Raw genomic sequence first — 24,369 nt, 5'->3', positions numbered from 1 at the left:
AGCTATGCCACTGGTCAGCAGTGTGTTCTGCTGTCAGAGACTGCTGAAAAGCAGTCTTAAAGCACCTATCGTAAAATGGCAGAGCATTCCCGTCCATGGTGTCGGCTGTCCCACTGCTTGACAAAGTAGGTAAGACAGCAGGAGAGATGGGCAGGGTAAAAATGGAATGAGGTGGGGAGAGGATGAAACTGGAGAGGGAAAGAGTGTTTTGGGGGTGGGGAGGCTGCGGAAGGGGGGTGGAACCTGCAGCAATGGCACATGCCAGATGCTATCCCCCATTTTTGTTTCCTTTCCATCCCCTTTCTCTCCTCAAACCTGCACTATCAAAATAGCTAGCGCAAGTCCAAAGAGACCAACTGTGGATCGGGAGGCTTATGCAGAGGTAAGGAGATTTAAATCCCATTTCCTTTCTGAAGCCTGATCCTCTGCCACCCCCTGGCTAGATACAGTGTGCCCATTTTTGGCACAGCTGTACCAGTAGGGGGAGGATAGAATTGGGCTCTTGAACAATTAGAACATAAGACCATAAGAAGAGCCCCGCTGGATCAGGCCAAAGGCCCATCTAGTCCAGCGTCCTGTATCTCACAGTGGACCACCAAATGCCCCCAGGGAGCACACAAGACAACAGGCACAACCTGCGTCCTGGTGCCCTCCCCTGCATCTGGCAATCAGAGGCAGCTTGCCTTTAAAACCAATGGATTGTTCCACAGTTTTATGCCTAGTTGAAACCAATATAAAACCTACATGTGATTGCAGTGTAGGCAGGGTTGGTCCGCCCATGAGGATCACTGAAGCAATTGCTTCAGGCAGCAGACTGATGGGGGGGATGCCCGTCTCTGTCTGCTTAGTTGCCTGTACTGGTTCCCCTCCTCTTTCCACTTCTTGGACTGGAAAAGGAAAAGGGGAAGAGGAAATGTGGATGGGGGGGGGGGAGAGTGCCAAGTTAGAGCACTGGGGAGTTGGAGAAGCAAAGGCGGCCACATCATTGGATAAAGGGGAGCAACATTTGGTATGCTGGCTCAGGTGCCAGGAGGTCTTGGGCCAGCCCTGAGTGTATGTAAACCATCAGTGAAGACATTTGCACATTCATATGATTAGTTGGGACAGAATAATACTTGCACTTGAATAAATACTGAAGAATTGGATCCCATCCTTCATTTTCAACAACACCCATTCCCACGTTTATTGTCCTGCTCACCTGTCAAGTCATTTGTCCTGTTGTTCAAGCAATAGCAGTACCTCGTAGGGAATTTGGTGGGGTCGATATTTTTCAGGTTGGAAACTGTGGAGAAAGGAGGGGCAATGAAACATTAAACGGACTGAGGAGGCATCAAAGGCTATGATAAGGAGAATTATTATCAGACAACTTACTGTTATAGACCACTATGGAGACCTTGTGGAAGGCATATGAACTATAAGATGTGATGCTCAGCAGAGAGAAGAATTTCTTGGTCTCTGTAGAAAAATAGACCCAGTTGAACACACCATAAAATATACAGATGGTTACGAAAAGACAGGCTTTGTTCACAGGCTATAGTGGGGAAGAGGAATAAGCATCAGCTCTGAAACACCCCTCCTCACTGTACATGGAACATACATTCACTTTGTGACAAATGGTAAGTGGATGCAAACAGTTAAGAACATAAGAACAGCCCCACTGGATCAGGCCATAGGCCCATCTAGTCCAGCTTCCTGTATCTCACAGCGGCCCACCAAATGCCCCAGGGAGCACACCAGATAACAAGAGACCTCATCCTGGTGCCCTCCCTTGCATCTGGCATTCTGACATAGCCCATTTCTAAAATCAGGAGGTTGCGCATACACATCATGGCTTGTTCCCCGTAATGGATTTTTCCTCCAGAAACTTGTCCAATCCCGTTTTAAAGGCGTCCAGGCCAGACGCCAGCACCACATCCTGTGGCAAGGAGTTCCACAGACCGACCACACGCTGAGTAAAGAAATATTTTCTTTTGTCTGTCCTAACCCGCCCAACACTCAATTTTAGTGGATGTCCCCTGGTTCTGGTATTATTTGAGTGTAAAGAGTCTCAAATAAGTCCAATTTCCATTTGTCTCTGCAAGGATCAACTGGGCCGATTTAGGACTAATTAATTTTCACAATAAATGGGGGGGGCAGGGGTCTGGCCCATTTTGCATCTGGTGAAAGTGACAATTTTTTTCCCTCCTGTTTAAACACTTTGTAAAGTTGAAAAGGAATATCATTGACCTGGAGGCAACTGCCTGAGGGCCCCAATCCTATCCAATTTTCCAGTGCCGGTGCAGCCATGCCAATGGGGCATGCACTGCATCCTGTGGTGGGGAGGCAGTCCCAGAGGCCTACTTAAGGTATGGGAACATATGATCCCTTGGGGTTGGCATTGCAGCTGCACTGGTGCTGGAAAATTGGATAGGATCAGGCTCTGAAAGACATGGCTGCAACTGCAGGCGGCTGCCATATTTTTTTCCTTACAGTGTTCCAGACCAATTCAGCATTGTGGGGGAAAACATGGAGGCCATCAGGAGGAGCTCTGAGATTCCCTTTGAACCTTAAAAAGAATTGAAATACATGAAGAGAAGGCTGACTCTTTGGAATCCCTTCCAGTACCGCCTTTGTCATGAAAACAAATAAGGGAAATGAAAAAAATGGGGAAGTTTCTGATGATCCTTGAGCATGAGTTCTGTACAAATGCCCAGAGTGGCCTGCATGAGTATGCCCCACTCATGCAAGTTAACCATCTATTTTTTTGCAGCACACTGATTGCATGAACCAGGGGTCAATCTACGCAGGCACTTACTTGTATAGACCCCTCTTCCCATTCAAGATTCATGCAGGTGAGAATTCAAGTCTAAGGCTTACTCCTATGTCCAAAGTAGAACCCCTACATACTTGAGCTGCATACAAAAACTCACAAGAATCTAGATTCCCATCTACAACAGGACTTCATCAGACACATATTGAGCTTTGGGTGTGCAGGACTTCCCACACATCACTTTAGTTTGGGAGAAGAATTCGCACATGTTGTGGGAATGGAAACTTTCCAACCATTGAAGTGAAAGGGGCATTCTCGGCTTGCATGGAGCAGGGTGTGTACTGGCAACTCTGCGGACATTTTCCCTAAAGTCCCGGTTCATCCAGTGCAACCACCATCTGATGACTGTAGCATGAAGTGAAACAGTCATCACAGATCAGCGATGACACATAAAGTGAAATTAAAAAATAAAGGAGAATAGTAGTAGAAAGAGAAGCGACCTTTGAGAGCCGAGTTTAGCATTCCGTTTACCAGTTCAGTCAAGTTAAGTGCTGCCAGGTCAACTGATTTAGCAGGCAGTTCTGGAAAAGAATAAAACATGCCTGATTAATGCTGACATTTAAGGCTGCAAATATCTCGAAATGTTCCATGAGAAGCTACCTTTCGTCAATATGCAGAAACACAAAGTCATCTCAGGCTAAATATGAAAAAGTGAGGAACAAATTCATGTGGCTGTTTTTCTTTTCCAAGTCTGGGATTTTCAGATGTTAGAGACCTGTGTGGAATCTGTTCTTGTGAATGGGTTAACCACGTACCCATGCCTGCAAAGCTTTCTGACTGTCCAGTGGCAGGGCCAAAGAATGCATCATGAACTCACTCTGGGCATACTTGAGACAACTTCCACAATCCTGGTGTGCTCTGAAACAGGAAATTACTGTTCCTGGAAGCTGAGCTACAGTATTTGACGTGCTCCATCTTCTTACGCTACTCTGCTTCCTCAAGGGTGTTGACTACAGATGTGAACCAGCTGATGGTATTGCAAACCAGATGGTGTAAATGAAATGAACTTACTGTGCTTTTCATCCTAAGGGCAGCATCCAAATCTCTTCAAAACAGTCTTATTTGACCAGAGTCTTTTCCCACCCTACCTAGAGATGCCAGGCATTGAAAAATGGGACCTTCTCAATGCAAAATATGGGGTTGCCCAAAGGGGAGTTCATAAGCGGTATGAACATACGACTGTACATGTGTTAGACCAGTCATTTTCAACCACGGCGCTGTGGCACACTGGTGTGCTGCAGATGGTCTGCAGGTGTACTGCAGGAGTTTAGGGGAAGATCATTTGTTAGTAGGGCCACTGGGGGATGTGAGCCCCTACTGTCAGTGCGGTGTGCCTTGTCAATTGTCAAAAAACTGAAGGTGTGCCTTGACAATTTTAGAGCCTTGTCAGCGTGTTGTGAGATGAAAAAGTTTGAAAATTGCTATGGTAGACTCTCATGTGCCATCAGGAATACCGGATGAATCAGGATTCCCAGACATATGGAAGAGCCCTTTGCACATACAGCTGTATGACCAGCTGTTTACACTATGTGCAGACATAGAGAGGGGGCTTAGGGTCCAATCCTATTCAATTTTCCAGTGCCAGTGCAGCTGTGCCAATGGGGCATGCACTGAATCCTGTTGTGGGGAGACATTCACAGAGGCCTCCTCAAGGTAGGGGAACATTTGTTCCCTTACCTCAGGGCTGCATTGTTGCATTGAAAGTTGGATAGGATTGGGCCCTCAATCAATCACTGCATCAATGTTGGGGTGAGACCACTGGATGTGACTCGGTTCCCCCTTCATGAATTCACCAAATTCAAGAGAGAGAGATGGACATATAAGACCAAAGAATCAATGATCAATTATAGAAAATCCCCTCAAAGATTTACCTGCAGTAGCAAGAACTGCCACTTGTTCTTTCTTGCTTTCTTCTTTTGCACTTGCAGCTGCAAAAGACATTTGACTTGAATGTCCTTCAATTTATCTTGCATGTCAGAATCTAGAAAAACAAAGATCTGAAGACTATTTAAAAAATGACTTCTCTGGAAACAATACACTGAGTATAGGGCTTCTCAGGGAATGGCAGTATACAGTATAAGGCTTTTCAAAGCATATGCCTCTGTTTTGCTGCCCCCGCCCAAAATGGCTCCGAAGGGAAGGAGGAAGGGCTGCTTGCACAGTGTGTTCAAGCGCCTGCAAAACTTAGTGCTTTGCACCCCCTCTAGCTACGCCACTGATCAATACTGACACCAGCAAAAGCAAATCACACACAGCCCTCCTTAAAAAGCAGCTCAGCAATTAAAATTAACACCAAAATCAACCACTAACAGCTCAGAAAGAAAAGGTACTAGTGGAACAGATTCCACCCCACATCACTGGCCTATAATCTTGGAGATCCTCTGCTCATTAAAAAGGGGGGAGGGGCTCACATGGGCCTCACTAGATCCACTCGGGTCTTGGTCAGAGACTTCTTCAGATCTCATCCAGTAGCAGGATGGTTGCAGGCTTCCTTCCAGCCTTTGTTTTCCTGCCAGTGCAAAATAAATTTTGCTACCTAGTTCAGATATTTGGGGATATAGTGTGCTGTGGAATATGTTAAGTAGAACATTCAAAACTGGAGGTGTAAGAAGATGATAAATATTCAAATGTTAACATTTTGAATGAAAACTAGTTTTTAAAAACTACCCTCTGCCCTTGCTGCCTGCAAGAACACTATTTGTCCACAACAACAAAGAGGAAAAGATGCTCCCCATGATTAGGGGTGCTAGGTTTCCAGGGCCACCAATCACAGAAGAGATCTTTTCCCAACCACAACATTTAAACTTGTGGATGTCAGCGGACCAGGGTTTTGGAAGCACATTGGCCCAAGGATAAAGCTTGCTGACATGATTTTTCTGCCCCTCCGCCAACCATACATTGGTGTACACATTTTTGCTAATGTTTGCACAGGACTACTGTCCTACTATCTCTATAGGGCTCTGCGTAAATGTAACCGAAGTCAAACTGTCAGGTTGCAGCATTCACACATTGCGTTTCCAAACATCCTGGCTCTTTTCCATCTCCTCTCCCCATTTCACCCCACTGGCTTTCCAATGCACTTCAAATGCATTGTTCTACTTGTGTTGAAAATAAAGGTCCTTTGCCTTTCTCGGTTCACCCCATATCTAGACAGGAAATGAAAGCCTTTTCCAATTTATGCTGATGCTTCTCAAGGAATCCAAATTCTCACTTTGAAACTCTTAGACTCCACAGGAGGCAAAGCCTTTTTAATTTGCTTTTTTGCTTTTTGCACTATTTGATTTGTTTTTTAACAACCTCTTGGAGTTAAGTACCCAGAAATGTTCATCTCTGTGAGCATTTATATTTTAGCCATGACATCTCACTTTGGAGTGGGCAATTTAGGAGATGAGTTATGTTTTTGTGAAATCCAGTGGTTCTGACCTTTGGAGAAGTGGTCATATGCTTGAAAATGCCTTGCCAACTGCAAGAAAAATGGGAAGTTACAGGGAACAGACGAGCAGCTGGGATTCCTATTAAAAGCAATGGAAAATTATAATTCATGGGAATAAAGAAGATGAATAAAATAACAAAAATGAATGTGATTTATCAAATTAATAACTAAAGTGGCAATCCTATGCATACGACCCTTGGAGTAAGCTTGGTCTGTGGAACTCCTTGCCATAGCATGTGGTGATGGCATCTGGCCTAGATGCCTTTGAAAGGGGATTGGACAAATTTCTGGAGGAAAAATCCATCACGGGTCACAAGCCATGATGTGTATGTGCGACCTCCTGATTTTAGAAATGGGCTATGTCAGATGCAAGGGAGGGCACCAGGATGCAAGTCTCTTGTTATCAGGTGTGCTCCCTGGGGCATTTGGTGGGGCCGCTGTGAGATACAGGAAGCTGGACTAGATGGGCCTATGGCCTGATCCATTGGGGCTGTTCTTATGTTCTTAAGCTCCTTATAACCGTGGGACTTATGTCTGAGTAAATGTTAACAGATTGCATGCTAAGGGAAGTACATTTTCTGTTACAAAACTGGATGGAATAACTAAATTAAAAAAATAATAATAATAAAGATTCTACCTTCCTAGTGAAGATTTATTTATTTACTTATTTATTAGATTTATATTCTGCCTTTCTCCCCAAAGGGCATCCAAGGAGGCTAACAATCAATACATTAAAATACAGAATAAAATACAGATGTACATATACTGTTACTTACCCAAACTGGAAATAAAGAGAAGGCATATAAAGCCCATGGATAAATTAACAGCCCTATGCAGAAGAAACCATGGCATTTTGGAATCTGACCTCCACTTATGAAAGCTGTCTTGGGAAAAAAAATAAAAAGAAAAGAAAAGGGGGGGGAGAGGAGATTAAGTACAGTTGCCAAAAATAGCTTAAACAAGTTGGGGCACAATCCTAACCAACTTTCCAGCACTGACATAGCTGTGTCAATGTGGCATGCACTGCATCCTGCAGTGGGAAGGCAGTCAAGGATGACTTCTCAAGCTAAAGGCATGTTTGTTACCTTTCCTTGGGGCTGCACTGAGGCTAGGTCAGTGCTGGAAATTTGGTTAGGATTGCGCCCTTGGTCACTTTTGATTTACATTTTGCAGAACGTGAGAGATCTTTGGGGATACTGCAACTTGCTCTGTGTACAGTTACACACTGAAAAACCTCATGAGCCATAACATTGGAGCAAGTCTCCAGAATTTTAACTTTGAAGGAAGTACGAGTCATTCTCGATCTAAGGTGAAATGTGAACTTGAAAAACTCAATACTGAGAGCCAGGATGGTGTCATGGTTCTGGTGTTGCACTTAGACCTGGAAGATCCAGGTTCGTAATCCCTGCTCAGTCACAAAGCTTCCTGGGTGACCTTGGGCCAGTCACTATCTCTCAGTTTCACAGGGTGGTTGTGAAGACAGAAAGAAGGAAAGAGCCATGTACAGCACCCTGCACTCATTGGAGGAAGGGTGGTCTAATACTGAAAAATACAAAAAAAAAAATAATAATATTTGGAAGGCCATCACCCGCACACAATGCCTGAGATACTCTTGGACCGACAGCTCTTGACTGATTCTTGATTTTGATCAGGGTCTCAAACGGTTTCACAGAACAGAGCCCTGGCCCCAATGCAAATCCCAATTGTAGGCTGGGCTTTGCGAGATGTGCAAAATAGCTCTCTGTTAGGGTGAACTGGTGGTGGTGGTTGGCAATCTTCAGTCTCGAAAGACTATGGTGTAAGCCTACAGCACCCGGTATTCCCAGGCGGTCTCCCATCCAAGTACTAACCAGGCTGACCTATTACCTGAGTTTCTGCATTACTACAACACTGAGGAATGAATGACGGATAAAAGGAAGACCAAAGTCTTTGATGTCTATTAATATTGCACGGAAGAATGAACTGGTGTGTCAGACCAGTGGTTGTCCTTAGTGGTTTGGTTCAACAAATGGTCACAGATAAAAGGAGACATTTCTCAGATGTCCAAGTAATTTTCCAACCAGGTTTCAAGCATTCTGTCAGCACATTACGACCGACAGAGAGCCCTGAAGGGTGTGGAAAGAAAAGAGAAAGGGATTTCCTGGGCACATGAACATTGTGAAAATGGATGAATGCATTCCATGACAAGATACGAGTTCCCATGCTATTCAGAATCCATTCTTTTTTCTATATAGTACAACTGTCCCTGTGTACCAGGAACACTATTATGTTTTGTTGAATGTCACTTGTAAATCATCGTCTCTGTTTTGTCCCTATTTTTGCCAGTGGAAGGAATACCTTGTTAACATTTTGTTAATGTGAGAAGCTAGAGGTGCCGTTCTTCATGTTTGGCTCCTTCCCCCCACGGTCTCTAGAATAGGCATGTCAAACATAAAGACTGTGAGTTAGATATGGCCTTTATTTGGCCCACATACCTCCGACGCATTCTCGGCATCACCTGGCAGGACAAAGTTCCAAATAACACAGTCCTGGAACGTGCTGGAATCCCTAGCATGTATGCACTGCTGAAACAGAGACGCCTGCGTTGGCTCGGTCATGTCGTGAGAATGGATGATGGCTGGATCCTAAATGATCTCCTCTATGGAGAACTCGTGCAAGGAAAGCGCCCTACAGGTAGACCACAGCTGCGATACAAGGACATCTGCAAGAGGGATCTGAAGGCCTTAGGAGTGGACCTCAACAAGTGGGAAACCCTGGCCTCTGAGCGGCCCGCTTGGAGGCAGGCTGTGCAACATGGCCTTTCCCAGTTTGAAGAGACACTTGGCCAACAGTCTGAGGCTAAGAGGCAAAGAAGGAAGGCCCATAGCCAGGGAGACAGACCAGGGACAGACTGCACTTGCTCCCAGTGTGGAAGGGATTGTCACTCCCGAATCAGCCTTTTCAGCCACACTAGATGCTGTTCCAGAACCACCTTTCAGAGCGTGATACCATAGTCTTTCGAGACTGAAGGTTGCCAACTGCAAAACTGGCCCACATGATAATTGGGCTCTCCCAGTGCAACCCTTTCAGCAGTACCGCTACTTCCAGGGCTCTGGGACAGAGAAATGAAAGGAGGCTTCAGAAGGCAGAGGGCTAAGGGGGGAAGGGGCAGACCACGAGGGAGGAGAGAGGGAAATACTGCTGAGGACTGAGATCACACAGGCCACCCTTTCAGCAGCTCTACTTCTGCTGAGATGTTATTTTGCAAAGCACCTCTCAGCTGCTGAGCTGTGAAGTGACACCTTGGGAGAAGTGGTGCTGCTGAAAGGGTAGTCCATGTGATAACAGAGCTCTTCAAACTCTGATCAAGGTTTGCATATTTTCTCTTCTGTCACTTGCAGCTGTGTTCCTGTGTGAGTATAGGTCCAACCTTGTCATACACTGATTTTTTTATACATGGATTTGACTCAATACGAATAGCCAGTGCAAATGAGAAAGAATGTGCTGATCCCTGGAGAAGGGGAAAAATGCATCCCTTTAAAATCACAGTTTGAAAAACTGCTTTTTACTATTGTAGAGAGACAGTCAAGCAAGTGACTACAGATATAACCTAATTATCCACAGATTTTCTATCTCAACGTGATGAGAAGTACCCTTTAAATTAAAGGAAAACAGTCCTTTAACAGTAGCCTCATTAATGCCAGAGAGGGCAGGTTGCTGACAATCCATCAATCATTCTCCAACTTCACTCCTCCCTTCTCCCTGAGCACTTGAAAGAAGGCTTAATGGCAGCGATTATCACCTTCTCCATTCTTTCCCCCTCACTGCAGCTCCTGGTGAAGGGAGGGATTGCTGCTTCCTACCAGTGGCATCGCTAGGAGGGTGCGGGGGGTGCGGACCGTACCGGGTGACGTGCACAGGGGGGGTGACATGCTAAAATCACGGTGGTTAGGAGTGACCCCATCATATTATATACCATTGGATGCAGAATTTCGAGCAGAATGCAATGCAAAAAACCTCGATTGAAATATCTGCTTTCTATCAAAAGTTATAGCCAAAAAACTAGAGAACAAAAAATGTGTGGATCCCTATGGAAAGTAAAGGTGAGCTGTATAGTGTGTTTACTCATGTGTAGGTGAACGTGCCTTAGTCCATAGGGAAGGGCAGGCTGAGGGGAATCCAATGACACCAGAATGGTCCTGATCCAATGAATGCAGCCCCAAAAACACCTGAGAAGGAAGTCCCTCTCTCCAAGCAGATGAATGTACTGAGCCCTATGGAAAGCAAAACAAAGCCTCATGGTCGTGTTTACTCACGAGTAAGCAAACGTGCCTTGGTTGGTGTGGCAGATCAGGTGAAGGAGAATGAAAGGCTATCAGAATTATCCTGATCATATGCACCTGCAGCTAAACAAGTGCTCCAGAAGGCAACCTCCCCCCCACACACACACACAAACTAAAAAGGATCAAAACAGAGGCTTCAGCTGATAAGGTGAACCTTTTTGAGACTTGCAAAGCCAGGTGGATCCTGACAGTGATCTGGTTTAAACAGAAGTTCTTAAATTGAACTGGGCACTGAGTAGGGCTGAAAACCTTACTGATTTTGGAGGGGGGGGGTGCTATTGCAGGCAGGCTACATAGGAAATTCACTTGGTGGAACAGGGCTGGCTTCTGCTTATTTGCTTTACTTTAATTATTTATACGTATTTATTTTAATTTGCCTGATGATGTCACTTCCACCATGACATCACTTCTGGTGGATCCTGGACATATTGTCACTCTAAAAAGTGGGTCCCAGTGCTAAAAGTTTGAGAACTGCTGCAATAAGGTGTTAGTAAGTTGACACCCTGGGGGGGGTGGCACCACTAGTGACCAAAATCACTAAAATCACAGTTTGGAGGAATAATACCAGCATGTTATATATCAATCAATGCGTAATTTCATGCAGAATGTGTTCTATCTTTGTTCGATCAAAAGGTACAGCCCAAAAACTAGTGGGGGCGGAGTGATGGTACATCACCACGCCCACCACCTGGGGTGTACCACATCCACTGCATGGGGGGGTGACGTGCTAGTATCCTGCACCAGGTGATGCAAACCCTAGTGATGCCACTGAACTTCCTACTGAAGCCTAAAGGCCTGGAGAGAGACTGATTGTCTCTGTCTGCATTTCAAAAGGTCAGCAAGGCTGTTTTTAAATCACCGGAGCAAAAGGACTTTGTTCTTTAAATTGATTTGCTTTAGTGTGTTTTTTGCCATTCACCTGAGTCCTGGGAACGGAACCCTTGTGAATAATGAGACTCAACCTGTACTTATTTCTGCCATCATTTGCTTAATGATGTCATTTCCTGCTTCATGGTGACAAGCAGAAAATATTTATTTACTCAGCATGTAGTTAGTCTGTGGAACTCCTTGCCACAGGATGTGGTGGCGGCATCTGGCCTAGATGCCTTTAGAAGGGGATTGGACAAATTTCTGGAAGAAAAGTCCATCACAGGTTACAAGCCGTGATGTGTATGTGCAACCTCCTGATTTTAGAAATGGGTTATGTCAGAATGCCAGATGCAAGGGAGAGCACCGGGATGCAGGTCTCATGCTGTCTTGTGTTCTCCCTGAGGCATCTGGTGGGCTGCTGTGAGATATGGGAACTAGATGTGCCTATGGCCTGATCCAGCAGGGCTTTTCTTATGTTCACTTCTTATCACATTCTTATGTGAATGATATTCAACCCGCTGTGTGAACCTACTGTATGACAGTTATTTCTTTTTTTTCTATTGTATTTTTAACCAGAAGACCAAACCCTGGTTTTAAGTCAGTGGCACACAGGGCTGTTGGAAAGTAAATTGCTATCACTATAGTATGTTACATCAGAGTGGTTCTTCCAGTGCCTGACTGATGAGGCAATTTCCTTTGGGGTGAAAATAGGAGTGTAACAGGTGGGAAGATATGAACTTCTGTTGATCTTTCTCTGAGCTTTATAGATACTCCTGGTTTAGTAGTGCATTATTATGAAAACTTTATGAAAATATGATTGTATTCACTTACAATTATATCCTTCCAGATGTTGGTTTCGCTGTATCCTTGCTTAAAAATATGTGTCATGTTGGTATACATCTTAACAAAGGTATACCTAGAACATTGATCTATCATTTGTTTAACTGTATAAGGCAATGCTGCTGGGGGACTTTCTGATCCTATGTTCTGAAAGAGGTCCCACTGACTCTTACTCCAAGGTAGCTGTACATTGGATTGCTGTTGATGCATGCTTACATGGGAGGAAGTCCCACTGAACTCACTGTATCATTTCTAAGGAAATGTACATTTTGGGCACACATCTCTTAAGAACTGAGGTTGCAATCCTATCCACACCTGCCTGGGAGTAAGCCCAATTGACTATAATGGGGCTTACTTCTGAGTAGACATGCATAGGATTGGGCTGTAAAACAATAATCTCGGAAAGAGATTATGGTCCTCTCCCAACAGTGTCCTCTTCCAACTAAATAATGTCAGTCAAGAGAGTATTTGACATTGTCCTCTTCCAACTAAACACTTTTAGTCCTTGTTTAAGAGTTGTGCACCCAAAATGTCCATTTTCTTAGAGACAATACAGTGAGGACCTTGTCAGAGGAGGCAGATTTGGTCATATCATGGGAGATGAATTTGGACTCTAAGAGACGGATTACTGCAGGGTCATTCAAATGTGAAAACACACTGAAATGGGAAGATTAGTATGTTGTAGAAGCGATTCAGATCAAACAACCTTGTTGAATCAATACCAGTTTCATAACTCATTCACACAATACATGTTGAATTAGGGCCATTTTACATCAAATTAATACCAATTTGTGCCAGAATTAAACCTATTGGCTCTACACATGGAGCTGCGAGCAGCATTCCAGCTGTGCAATTGGACTTTCTTGCCCCTTTCCCTCCTGTTTTAGCCCCCTGTACCCTCCCCCCTAGTTGTAATGAGGGTCAACGGACCCTTCAGAATGATTTGGGATGGGAAGATGCAGGGGGGAAAAGAATCAGCAGAAATCAGGAAGGGGCACTTAATATGACCAGAAACAGTGATATAGCTAGAGGGGGTGCAAAGCACTAAGTTTTGCAGGGAGCCTCATAGTGGCACACAAGCGGTCCCTCCCCTTCGGAGCCATTCCAGGCGTTGGGAGCAAATTGGAGGCGAATGCCAGAGAAGACCCAGAGAGGTGAATGCTTCTGTTTTGCTTCCTCACCCAGAATGGCTCTGTGGGGTAGAAGCCACTTGCACACCACATTCAGGTGCCGGTGAAGCTTAGTGCTTTGCACCCCCTCTAGCTACGCCACTGACCAGAACTACCTTTTTCATGGCATTAGGCACTGTTCAATCTACCTGATGTCTTTGCCTGCTTAACATCAGTGGTGCTACAAAATCCAGTGTTCCCAGACCAGTTAGTAGGTCTGTACCTAAAACTTTAAAAACCTTAATGCTTTTTATAGCTGATGGGAAGATTCTCTCCTAACTGCGAGTATTTTGATGCAACGCTCAGCCTTAAAGCAACAACATTAAATGCAGACAGAATTCTGTGACTGTCAGGAAAATTTCAGCGATACTCTTATATTCAACCCCTTGTCTGAACAAAATACATTAGATCCGTTCTAATGTAGTTAAGGTTCCCGGGCTAACCCCACTAATTTCCCTAGGAATAAATCACCTTAAACAAATCAAAATATATCTGTATAAAACCTCTGTAGCTGTCTGAGTTACAATTATGGGACCATTACATTCAGTTGGGATTAAATGCCTTTTCTCTGCTCTCTAACTAGCATGATCTCGGAAGCTAAGCAGGGTCAGGCCTGGTTAATACTTGGATGGGAGACCACCTGGGAATAGTGGCTGCTGTAGGCTTATACCATAGTCTTTCGAGACTGAAGGTTGCCAACCATTATTAACCCAACCTAACCTAACAAAAGCATTAGCCACACTTAATTTGTGCGATTTAATGCTACAAGTAACTTAAAATGTTCTCCTTTTTTCTAGTGCTACAAATGTCAGATCAGATATCCGATGTTCTCCTCCTCTACCTTCAGCACTTATTGAAAAGGAAGAGCTGTAATGCAAAGATTACAGGGGATCAATGTTCTTACTTCAATTCAGTTTCAAGCTGTAAAAGGCCCCTGTCACAGTTTTAAGCCGCTTTTTAAAAGCTAATTGAAGGAAATAGTCCAGAGCAGAAAATCATCTCTTTTTTTCTAGTTCTTGATTGTAATACTAGCACCTGGATCATCTTCTTTTGACATGATTTTAGAATTTAAGAAACCCTGCTTCTTAAAACTCCATCCTGTTGCGTTTAGCATTCTGTCTGGTCCATTAACTGAATAGATAGCTATTTGTAGCTTTCAGAAAAGGGCTATATTTATTTTGAAACAATGCAGGGGTTTTTTTTCTTTCTTTCTCTACCCCACCATATCTATGTATCTTTTAGTCTCAACTTACCTGGCTTCTGTGGATAGTGTTGATAAACTCCAGCAAGTGTGATCAGCCAAGGAGGTTATCACACTCCTTTTGATGAAAGGTTTCTAGGCTGCAGTTGGACAGGCTTGATAACCTTGCTTTAGAATGAAAAGTCTGTAAAAACTGACATTCCAATTCCAAAGGGACGCAGAATAAGTGAAAGGTACTCAGAGGCAAGCAAAGTGCTTGTGGCACAAACTAGAGTGAATCCCTTTGTAGGGATGACTTAGCAGGATGGGACATGAAACTGCATTTGGCAGTAATTACTTGCTCTGAAAAATAGAATTGAGTGGATTCCCTTTTTTTTCCCACCATTTAAAGGGACAGGCACTTTTAGTGTCATCAGAGAAGTATTGCTTTGAACAGCTCAAGGTTGACTTTGGGAAATTTCTGTGCCATTGTTAAAGCTTTAGTTTAGTTCCGCCTGATTCAATTCAGGATCACACATCAAGCCAAACACAGCCTATCAGTTCTGTATCAAGCACCAGCAGGGTGCTTGATGCATACACCTGTTGTTCTTTTGGGGAGGAGAAGCTTTATCGGTTTCCAACATTTCACCAAAGAAAATATTTCTTTCATGTACTGATTTGAACACATTTATATCCCACTTTGCCTGCTGGATCAGTTCAAAGTGGCTGACAATAAGGCCATAATCATGAATATATAACCAAAGGATATGCCCTCCCCCAAAAAACCAGAATAAAACCAAATACAGTCGATAAAGTTTATCCTCCCCAAAAGTACAATAGAAAACCTAATTTTTATGTTTAAGAGTAGCACATGGGGGCCTTATTGGCTTCTAAAATTGCCATATTGGTGTGCCAGAAAGTTTGTCCCATCACCACCAAAAACACTCTGCTCCTAGTGGATGCCCGCTACATTTCATGAGCCAAAGGCACCCGGACCAGATGCTGATCAGTGCATATAGGAAGGTACATACAGGCAGTGGTGTAGCTAGAGAGGGTGCAAAGCACTGAGTTATGCAAGGAGCCTCAGTGCGGCATGCAGGTGGCCACTCCTTCTCCTCTTCAAAGTCATTCCGGGCAGTGGGTGCAATACAGAGGTGAACACCTAGCTACAGAAGGGAAGGGGAGGGCTGCTTGTACACCGTGGTGAGGTTCCCTGCAAAACTTAGTGCTTTGCACCCCTTCTAGATGTGCCACTGAACAGGATGCATGTTTTTGGTGGCAATTGAACTTCTAATGGGCTGCATTTGGCTTGATGAGTCAAAAGTTGTGTGGTCTGATCCCTTGATAGGGGGCTTCTGTGAAGACAGCCAGGCTCAGCTGGCAATTGATTCATTCACTGCTTTTTTCACTGCCTGTCCTACTGTTTCTGGAAGAGCAACTAGGTACACAGAAATTAAACTGGGAAAACCTTAAACATCACAAGGGAATTATCCCTTGTTAGCTACTAAAAGCATGAGAGCAGGGCCTGTGTAAAAAAGATGGCAAGCCTAATTTTTTCTGCTGTTTGATCGGGCCAACAAGTGTTGTTTCAGGCGGTGAATGTAGAGGATTAGTGAACTGGCCACCTCTCCTTGCTCACCTCTGCTGTGACTATGAGCCTTAGGCTCCCATACAAGCCTAAGAGCACCACAGTGCTGGTGGCATCACCACTCCAGCCATTTCAACTCTGTGGATGTCACCAGTCTAGCCGAACTCTACGGGTGGAAATTCCTCCTCCTTTTCCAGCTTCCCCTTCCTTATCATCTCCCCCCTTTGTGTCTACTGCCATCGCTGGGAGCAATCACACCCTCACTTTCCTCCAACCCAGCAGTGAAGAACAGAGGTGTGTGGCAGGTTCAGCAGCAACTGGTTGTACTGGCATTTAAACTGAGTGTGCTGGGGAGGTTCCAAGAACCCCTCAAATGCATTAGAAGCACCCAGAAGGTGTTCAGGAGGGCTAGTATGTGATCCTACTTGCATGGTGAGGTTGCATCACCGAAGATGCAATGGACTGAACTGGTCCATTCAGGAGGAATATCAGAGGTTAGATTCCTAAGCTGAGGAGAGTGAACATGCTGGGTGTGCTTCATTCGGCCAAACACAAGGGCTGGCCAGAACTGAAGTCCATGTTCATAAGAACATAAGAACATCCCCACTGGATCAGGCCATAGGCCCATCTAGTCCAGCTTCCTATATCTCACAGCAGCCCACCAAATGCCCCAGGGAGCACACCAGATAACAAGAGACCTCATCCTGGTGCCCTCCCTAGCATCTGGCATTCTGACATAGCCCATTTCTAAAATCAGGAGGTTGCACATACACATCATGGCTTGTAACCCGTAATGGATTTTTCCTCCAGAAACTTGTCCAATCCCCTTTTAAAGGCGTCCAGGCCAGATGCCGTCACCACATCCTGTGGCAAGGAGTTCCACAGACCGACCACACGCTGAGTAAAGAAATATTTTCTCTTGTCTGTTCTAACTCTCCCAACACTCAATTTTAGTGGATGTCCCCTGGTTCTGGTGTTATGTGAGAGTGTAAAGAGCATCTCTCTATCCACTCTGTCCATCCCCTGCATAATTTTGTATGTCTCAATCATGTCCCCCCTCAGGCGCCTCTTTTCTAGGCTGAAGAGGCCCAAACGCTGTAACCTTTCCTCGTAAGGAAGGTGCCCCAGCCCAGTAATCATCTTAGTCACTCTCTTTTGCACCTTTTCCATTTCCACTATGTCTTTTTTGAGATGCGGCGACCAGAACTGGACACAATACTCCAGGTGTGGCCTTACCATAGATTTGTACAACAGCATTATAATATTAGCCGTTTTGTTCTCAATACCTTTCCTAATGATCCCAAGCATAGAATTGGCCTTCTTAACTGCCGCTGCACATTGGGTTGACACTTTCATCGACCTGTCCACCACCACTGTTCAATGTTCATCTGTTTGCTTCTGTACTGTCGGCTCAAGTCAAGGGGTCACCTCCATGATGATGAGAATGGGTTGCTCAGACGATCTTTTTCACAGCATTTGTTTGCTGAACGAAGTGAGGGGGGTGACTCGGTAATAAAGGCAGGTTTTATGAGCTGTGCCTGAATGACTCAGAAGGAGCATAATTTACTGGCATGTCTAAGTGTTCTCCCTTGGAGGCTTTGCTGCCAGTGGCCCCTGCTTCCTATTTCATCCATCAGGACTGGATAATGAAAGCATCCAGGATAATGACCTATCAAGCCTCTCTGATGGAGGAATAAAGGTGTTCTCTGGGACACCGTCCAGACTGTTTGATGTTTGGATGTGAAGATAATTTGACTTTCAACAGGATGTACATCGCCCAGCCATTTTCGTTTCGAGGCTTTGCAACTTCAAGTGCCCTGCTGCAAAGTGATGCTCTGCTCAATTGTCCTCTTGTTTCCCTCTGGCCAGCATACAAGGAGTTTTAGAAGGGGCAATAATAAAGACTAATAATGTTTTTTCTGGGGAGGCACAGCTCAGATGAATGGCGCAAAGCACTTTCTCAGGGCTATAGTCTTCAGCTTTCCGGGCACCTGAGATCAAGGATGTCCCCAGTAGTTACAAAGAGAAGAATAAAGAGAGGTACTAAGTGGAACCTCCATGTTTGCAAAACAGGAAAAAGAATGCCCATGTCTGCCTGTCAGCTAGGTAGACCTTTGGTCCCATCCAGTTAGACAGTTCTGTTTTCAAATTATTTTTAAAAAAATAATTATTATTGGTTGTGTTGTTTTCAGTCTATCTGCTGCTTTGGTTGTTGTTTCTGCTGTTTTTAAGCTGTATGTTTATAGTTTTATGAGTTTTAACCTACTTACAAGAACATTGTCCTGAAAGGTGGGACAGAAATATATTTAACAATAACAAAGGGACACAACATGGAACCATAGAGAAAAGCAGTTAGTGCACCATCTGCGCTAATGTTCCATTGCCCCCGCCTTGCCTCTTGCACCAGGCTGAGGCTTCCTTCCAATTGGAGGAATCGTGTCAGGGGACAGGAGGGACTGAGCGCTTTCAGTCTTTCACAACCAAAGCTCAGTCTGACCCAGCGGCTTCTCTTACCCTCCCACCCCATAGACAGTCTGAAATTAGCTGGTCACTCCTCGAGAGCCAAGTAGGAACTTTTGGCAGTCAACCTGATTGGCCCTGACCAGCTATTTTTTGCCTTCCCCAGACTGCCTAGCCCTAGAGCAAGGTGTGGGTTTAAAAGACTGGTGATGGTTGGCAACCTTCAGTCTCGAAAGACTACAGCACCCGGTATTCCCAGGCAGTCTCCCATCCAAGTACTAACCAGGCCTGACCCTGCTTAGCTTCCAAGATCAGATAGGTTTTCCCCTTTGTTGGTCAGTTTAGTTATTGGTCACTTAAATGTGATATGTGCAGGGTTAGGTAGGCAGCTTTTGTTACATCTGGTGTCCATTCCAAGGCAGCAAGGTCAGGGGTGGGCCCATGACTGCTCTTATGATGACTGACCAGCTTGTGGAGACTGGCTGGCAAGCCCTTGACTGAACTAGGAAGCTTGGCATGGCTTGTCCTGTGGGCTGAGCAGCTCAGTTGCCTTGACCCTTTAGGGGGCAACAAGGGTAGGCTGATTTGGCCTCGAGTTGGGTGGTACGCCCAAGATACTCACAGGGAAGGTAGACAACTAGAGATTTCCCCTTAGTGCCCCATGTGCTGGGAACTGGCATTTAACCTACCCTGCTGCATTTGTTGTAAATTCGTCAATAAAAGTGACCAGTTAAAACCCAAGCTGCAGTCTGGGGTTTTATTGGTGTGGGTGGGGCAATGAAATGCTGATTATGGGCTGCACTGAACTGCTGTGTTTGTGATCCCACCAGAGTGCAATCACAAGTTGCATGACTGCAATTGAAGAGAAAGAAAACCCCAGAAAGAGGCACACACCCAAAGAGAAAGCAAAACATGTGCCATCACATCCAGATGTACATGCACAGAAAGGCACCAGAAGGGCTAGACCAGATGATACACCTATTGTGTGATTGGGGCCTGCGTGTTTGGTTATTTTAAAATGTAAGTAGTAGCTGCACGGGGCCTTGCTCTAGATCAGTGATTTTCAATCTTTTTCATCTCATGGCACACTGGCAAGGCACTAAAATGGTCAAGGCACACCATCAGTTTTTTGACACTTGACAAGGCACACTATGCTGCCAATGGGGGGGGGGCTCATATCCCTCAATGGCCCTACTAATAAATTACCCTCCCCCAAATTCCCGCGGCACACCTGGGGACCATTCATGGCATACCAATGAACCATGGCATAGTGCTTGAAAATGGTTGCTCTGGATGAAAGCTTCGGGGGGGCAGGGCACTTGATCCCTTTCACCCTCCATTAGTTGGCAACCTTCAGTCTCGAAAGACTATGGTATCGTGCTCTGAATGGTGGTTCAGGAACAGCGTCTAGTGTGGCTGAAAAGGCCAATTCGGGAGTGACAATCCCTTCCACACTGGGAGCAAGTGCAGTCTGTCCCTGGTCTGTCTCCCTGGCTATGGGCCTTCCTTCTTTGCCACTTAGCCTCAGACTGTTGGCCAAGTGTCTCTTCAAACTGGGAGAGGCCATGCTGCACAGCCTGCCTCCAAGCGGGCCGCTCAGAGGCCAGGGTTTCCCACTTGTTGAGGTCCACTCCTAAGGCCTTCAGATCCCTCTTGCAGATGTCCATACTCTCCATACCCACCATACCCACATCCTAATCACCCTCCTCCCACAACTATTTGCCCTGGAAGAAAATACTCCCATTTATACCCGCAGGCACCTTTCTCTCAGGGCAAACAGCAGTAATGGAATAGTTAAAGCCATTTTGCCTTGCTGGGGCTCTGATATAGATGTACTTGCTATTTACATTTAATAATGCAAACATGCACTCCCAAACTCAGTAGGAATATCATCTAGTTTGGTGTTAGGGGATGACAATTTTAATATATCATCTAGTTTAGCCATTTTCAACCACTGTGCCATGGCGCACTGGTGTGCTGCAAATGGTCTGCAGGTGTGCCACGAGAGTTTGGGGGAGGGTCATTTGTTAGTAGGGCCAATGGGAATGGGAGCCCCCCACCAATAGCACGGTGTGCCTTGTCAATTGTCAAAAAGCTGATGGTGTGCCTTGACCATTTTAGTACCTTGTCAGTGTGCCCTTAGATGAAAAAGGTTGAAAATCACTGATCTAGTTCAACAATTTTCAATGTTTGTCTTCTCATGGCACGCTGACCTCTATGGTCTTCTCTATGGTCTTGTGATGTCTCTTCTGGCTTTTGGGAGACTCTTTCAGATTCTGCAGGTCGGTTTCTAAGGCAACTGTCTGTAGTAGTGGAGGAGGAGGGCCAAACAATGTGTTACTATGGACAGTTGCCCTAGAAACAGACCTGCAGAACCCTTTTTGCAAAACAATTTTCAACCGTGGCACACCCGAGAACCTTTCGCAGCACACCAATGTGCCGTGGCGCAACAGTTGAGCATCACTGATATCGTTGCATCTTCAAGAGTATCCTGGGGGACAAGAATGACAAGCTGCTGTGGACTGTGGACCCAGAAAAGTCCTAGTGGCTGCACAGATGTTTGTGCCTCCAGATCTTACCCATCACTGCTACTTCGTTCAGGTGTTTTCGAGTTGGTCCTGTTGTAACCCATCTTTGACAAAGAAATTAAATCTCTCCACACTGTAAGTAATTGAAATTTCTATTTATTTATTAAGTGGTGCAGGTTTTTTTTAAAGACAAAACTTAAAAAAAAAAAGACATTTCATACATATATGAAAGGTATTTCATATATATATGAAAGAGAGAGAGAAAGAGAGAAAGGAACATATTAAACTTTTTCAAATGTTGGACACTGCTGGAATATAAATTACACATACTGTTTAAAAATTACAAGAAATAATAATAGAAAGAGCACTAAAGGCCACTTGTATAAAAGTCTGTGTTCCCTTGTCAGCCAGAATTTGAAAGCATCTTGTGTAGCATGGATAAATTGCTTGAGTGAGCAAGGCACAAATACAAGTTGTATGAACAAAAGGCTGTAAGCGAGACAACAAAACAGAACTGATCCTAGAACGTGAAGACTTCACTTACGCTGAAGAACTGGACCGCACTACTGTGCAAGGGGACGGGTTAGAGAGTGCCGTTTGTCAAGAGGATATCATTTGGAGTCCCTGATCAGCAACTTCTTTCAAAACACGTTTTAGATTTAGAATCAAGCAAGGGCTGAAGGTTTACTGCCCAATCTCATTGGGGCCAGGGGTGTGTCAAGGGTGGGCTCGGGAAAGATATCAGCAGATAATCCTATTCCCCTGGTCTGGCTTCAACATGCACCCCCTCCCCCGACCCCGGACCCAGTCAGATTTTTATCAGCCAAAGAGTTAGTGCAGATCCAAGTAAGCCCATTGGGGTCCATAGCACAGTGGAGTAGATAACTAAGGGCACAATCCTAACCCATTATGTCAGTGCTTTCCAGCACTGACATGAGGGCAATGCAGCTTCAATGTAAGGGAACAAACATTCCCTTACTTTGAGGAGGCCTCTGTGAGTGACACCCAACTGCAGGATCCCATTGGTACTGTCCAATCGGCACCGCTATGCCAGTGTCTGAAAGTACTGACATATGGGGTTAGTATTGTGCCCCAAGTTTTTTATTTACCACTCCATCGTGCTAGCGTGCAGTGGGCCAGCCCAGGATAGGACTAGGCTTTTAATAACATTGCTTCCAGTCACTGGCACATCTCCCACCTATCTGGTCTAGGGTTGGGCCCCAATTTCTCAGGAGGGTACATTCAGCTGAGAGGTTGGGAGGCAACAGGGGCAAAACCCATTTGCCGTCACCACTCATTTTGAAGCCATGGAACCAGTGCCTCTCCCAGTGAACAATGGGGTGCAGTTGCCACTTTGGTCCTCCTGAACGCCCTCATGGAATGGCATGGAATAGGAGGACGAAATTTGGCAGCTGCCAGTCAGTGGGAAGAGCGCCACTGCTGGGGCCAGTGAGCCTTTTACATCACTTCACCCCTTCCCCCAGTTGCTGCCTGCAAACGAGATGACAAAGGGCCCAATCCTATTCAATTTTCTAGTACTGGTGCAGCCTCAATGCAACCCCAAGGTAAGGGAACAAATGTTCCCATACCTTAAGGCAGAGCTTTTCAAACTGGGGCGTCATGACGGCCCAGCCTGTGGTCCCTGATCTCTGCCCCCTTAAGGGGCGGGAGCAGCCTGGAGGCAGGGAGGAGGCAGTGGTGTGATCCCCAGGATTGCGCTGCTCAGGGGGGCTGCAGGGGCTTGGGTGCACTTACCCAAGTCTCCTGCAGCCTCCCCAGGGTGCGGGAAGCCCGGCACAACCTTCTGAAGGGCTCCCCACAGCTGTGAAAGTAAATGCTGATTGCGCCCCCCCTCCGCTAAAGCCTTCCCCCCACCCCCGCCGCCTCCCCTGGCCCCCGCAAGCACTTACAGTGGCTCTAACTCTCCATGAGAGTTTGAAAACCACTGCCTTAAGGAGACCTCTGATTCCCCACCACAGGATGCAGTGCATGCCCCATTGACACAGCTGCCCTGGCACTCGAAAATTGGATAGGATTGGGCCCAAAGTTTTTTTTTTGGGGGGGGGGGTTCCCTTCTGGCCTACTCACAGGCAAAGGCCTCTTTAACCCCCTTTCCCCCCAAAGTGAATGTCAACAGATTTAGGGCCAAATCCTATCCAATTTTCCAGTGTTGGTGCAGCCATGCCATTGAGGTACATGCTGCATCCTGCAGTAGGAGAGCAGTCACGGAGGCATCCTCCAAGTAAGAGAACATCTGTTCCCTTTCCATAGGGCTGCATTGCAGCTGCACTGGCACTGGAAATATGGATAGGATTGGGCCCTCAGACTGCTTTGCAAGCCAGTGGGCAGGGCCTCTTTTAGTTTTTGTATATAGCCTCATGGCTATCCATGCTTTATAAACAAAAGAACCACTAGAGTAGCAGAGCCTTTTGCTGGAGCCCTTTCTCTGCAGGAGAAAGTGGCAGAGGTGCACTGTAATCCACGGGGTTTGTTTGTTTGTTTGTTTTTAGATTTTTTAATTATTGTAAATTGTTTTTAATAATTGTTTCTAATGTATTTTTAAAGTGTTGTGAGCCGCCTTGTGTGCCCTTTGGGCAAAAAGGCGGGGTATAAATAATAATAATAATAATAATAATAATGAAGAAAGTCCTTGGCCTGAAGCTATCCCAGGAGAATCCATGGGTCACTTCCTACCGCTCCAGAAACTAACACCATCTTATCCAACCTATGCATGCAGACTTGGAAGGTCATTCTGCTGTGCTCAATGCCCTACTCCCAAGTACCTGTGTGGACCAGTGGTGTAGCTAGAAGGGGGTGCAAAGCGCTAAGTTTTGCAGGGAGCCTCAGCACAGTGTGCAAGTGTCCCCTCCCTTTTGGAGCCATTCCGGGCAGGGAGAACAAGACAGAGAATGACTCTGTCCAGAATGACTCCAAAGGGGGGGACACTTGCACACTGTGCTGAGGCTCCCTGCAAAACTTAGTGTTTTGCACCTCCTCCAGCTAAGCCACTGGTGTGGACTGCAGCCTTAGTTACACTTAGTAACTAAAAAAAAATAACAGTTCTGATTAATGTGATGTACCTGCCAGTAAGTGGGCTTAGGATCAAATTTGCATCCAAAGCATGTTTACTCAGAACTTATTGAGTTCAATGGGACATGCTTCCTAGAAAG

The 24,369-nt window shown here is 45.4% G+C and overlaps 1 protein-coding gene across 1 annotated transcript in view; it reads right to left on the bottom strand.

Moving 5' to 3' along the window:
* Nucleotides 1–4,750, bottom strand: part of HHLA1 (HHLA1 neighbor of OC90) — a 32,623-nt gene extending 27,873 nt beyond the window's left edge. Inside the window, exons 1-4 of the mRNA XM_066623270.1 lie at nt 4,681–4,750; nt 3,250–3,330; nt 1,372–1,455; nt 1,199–1,282 (exon numbers count right to left, since the gene is read on the bottom strand). Of these exons, the coding sequence (XP_066479367.1) occupies nt 1,199–1,282; nt 1,372–1,455; nt 3,250–3,330; nt 4,681–4,750 (319 nt within the window). The remainder of the gene's footprint in view (nt 1–1,198; nt 1,283–1,371; nt 1,456–3,249; nt 3,331–4,680) is intronic.
* Between the last annotated feature and the right edge of the window lie 19,619 nt (nt 4,751–24,369).

Source organism: Tiliqua scincoides, chromosome 4 (assembly GCF_035046505.1).
Source record: "Tiliqua scincoides isolate rTilSci1 chromosome 4, rTilSci1.hap2, whole genome shotgun sequence".
In the NCBI taxonomy this organism is placed as follows: domain Eukaryota; kingdom Metazoa; phylum Chordata; class Lepidosauria; order Squamata; family Scincidae; genus Tiliqua; species Tiliqua scincoides.
This window is presented reverse-complemented; position numbering and strand designations above follow the sequence as displayed.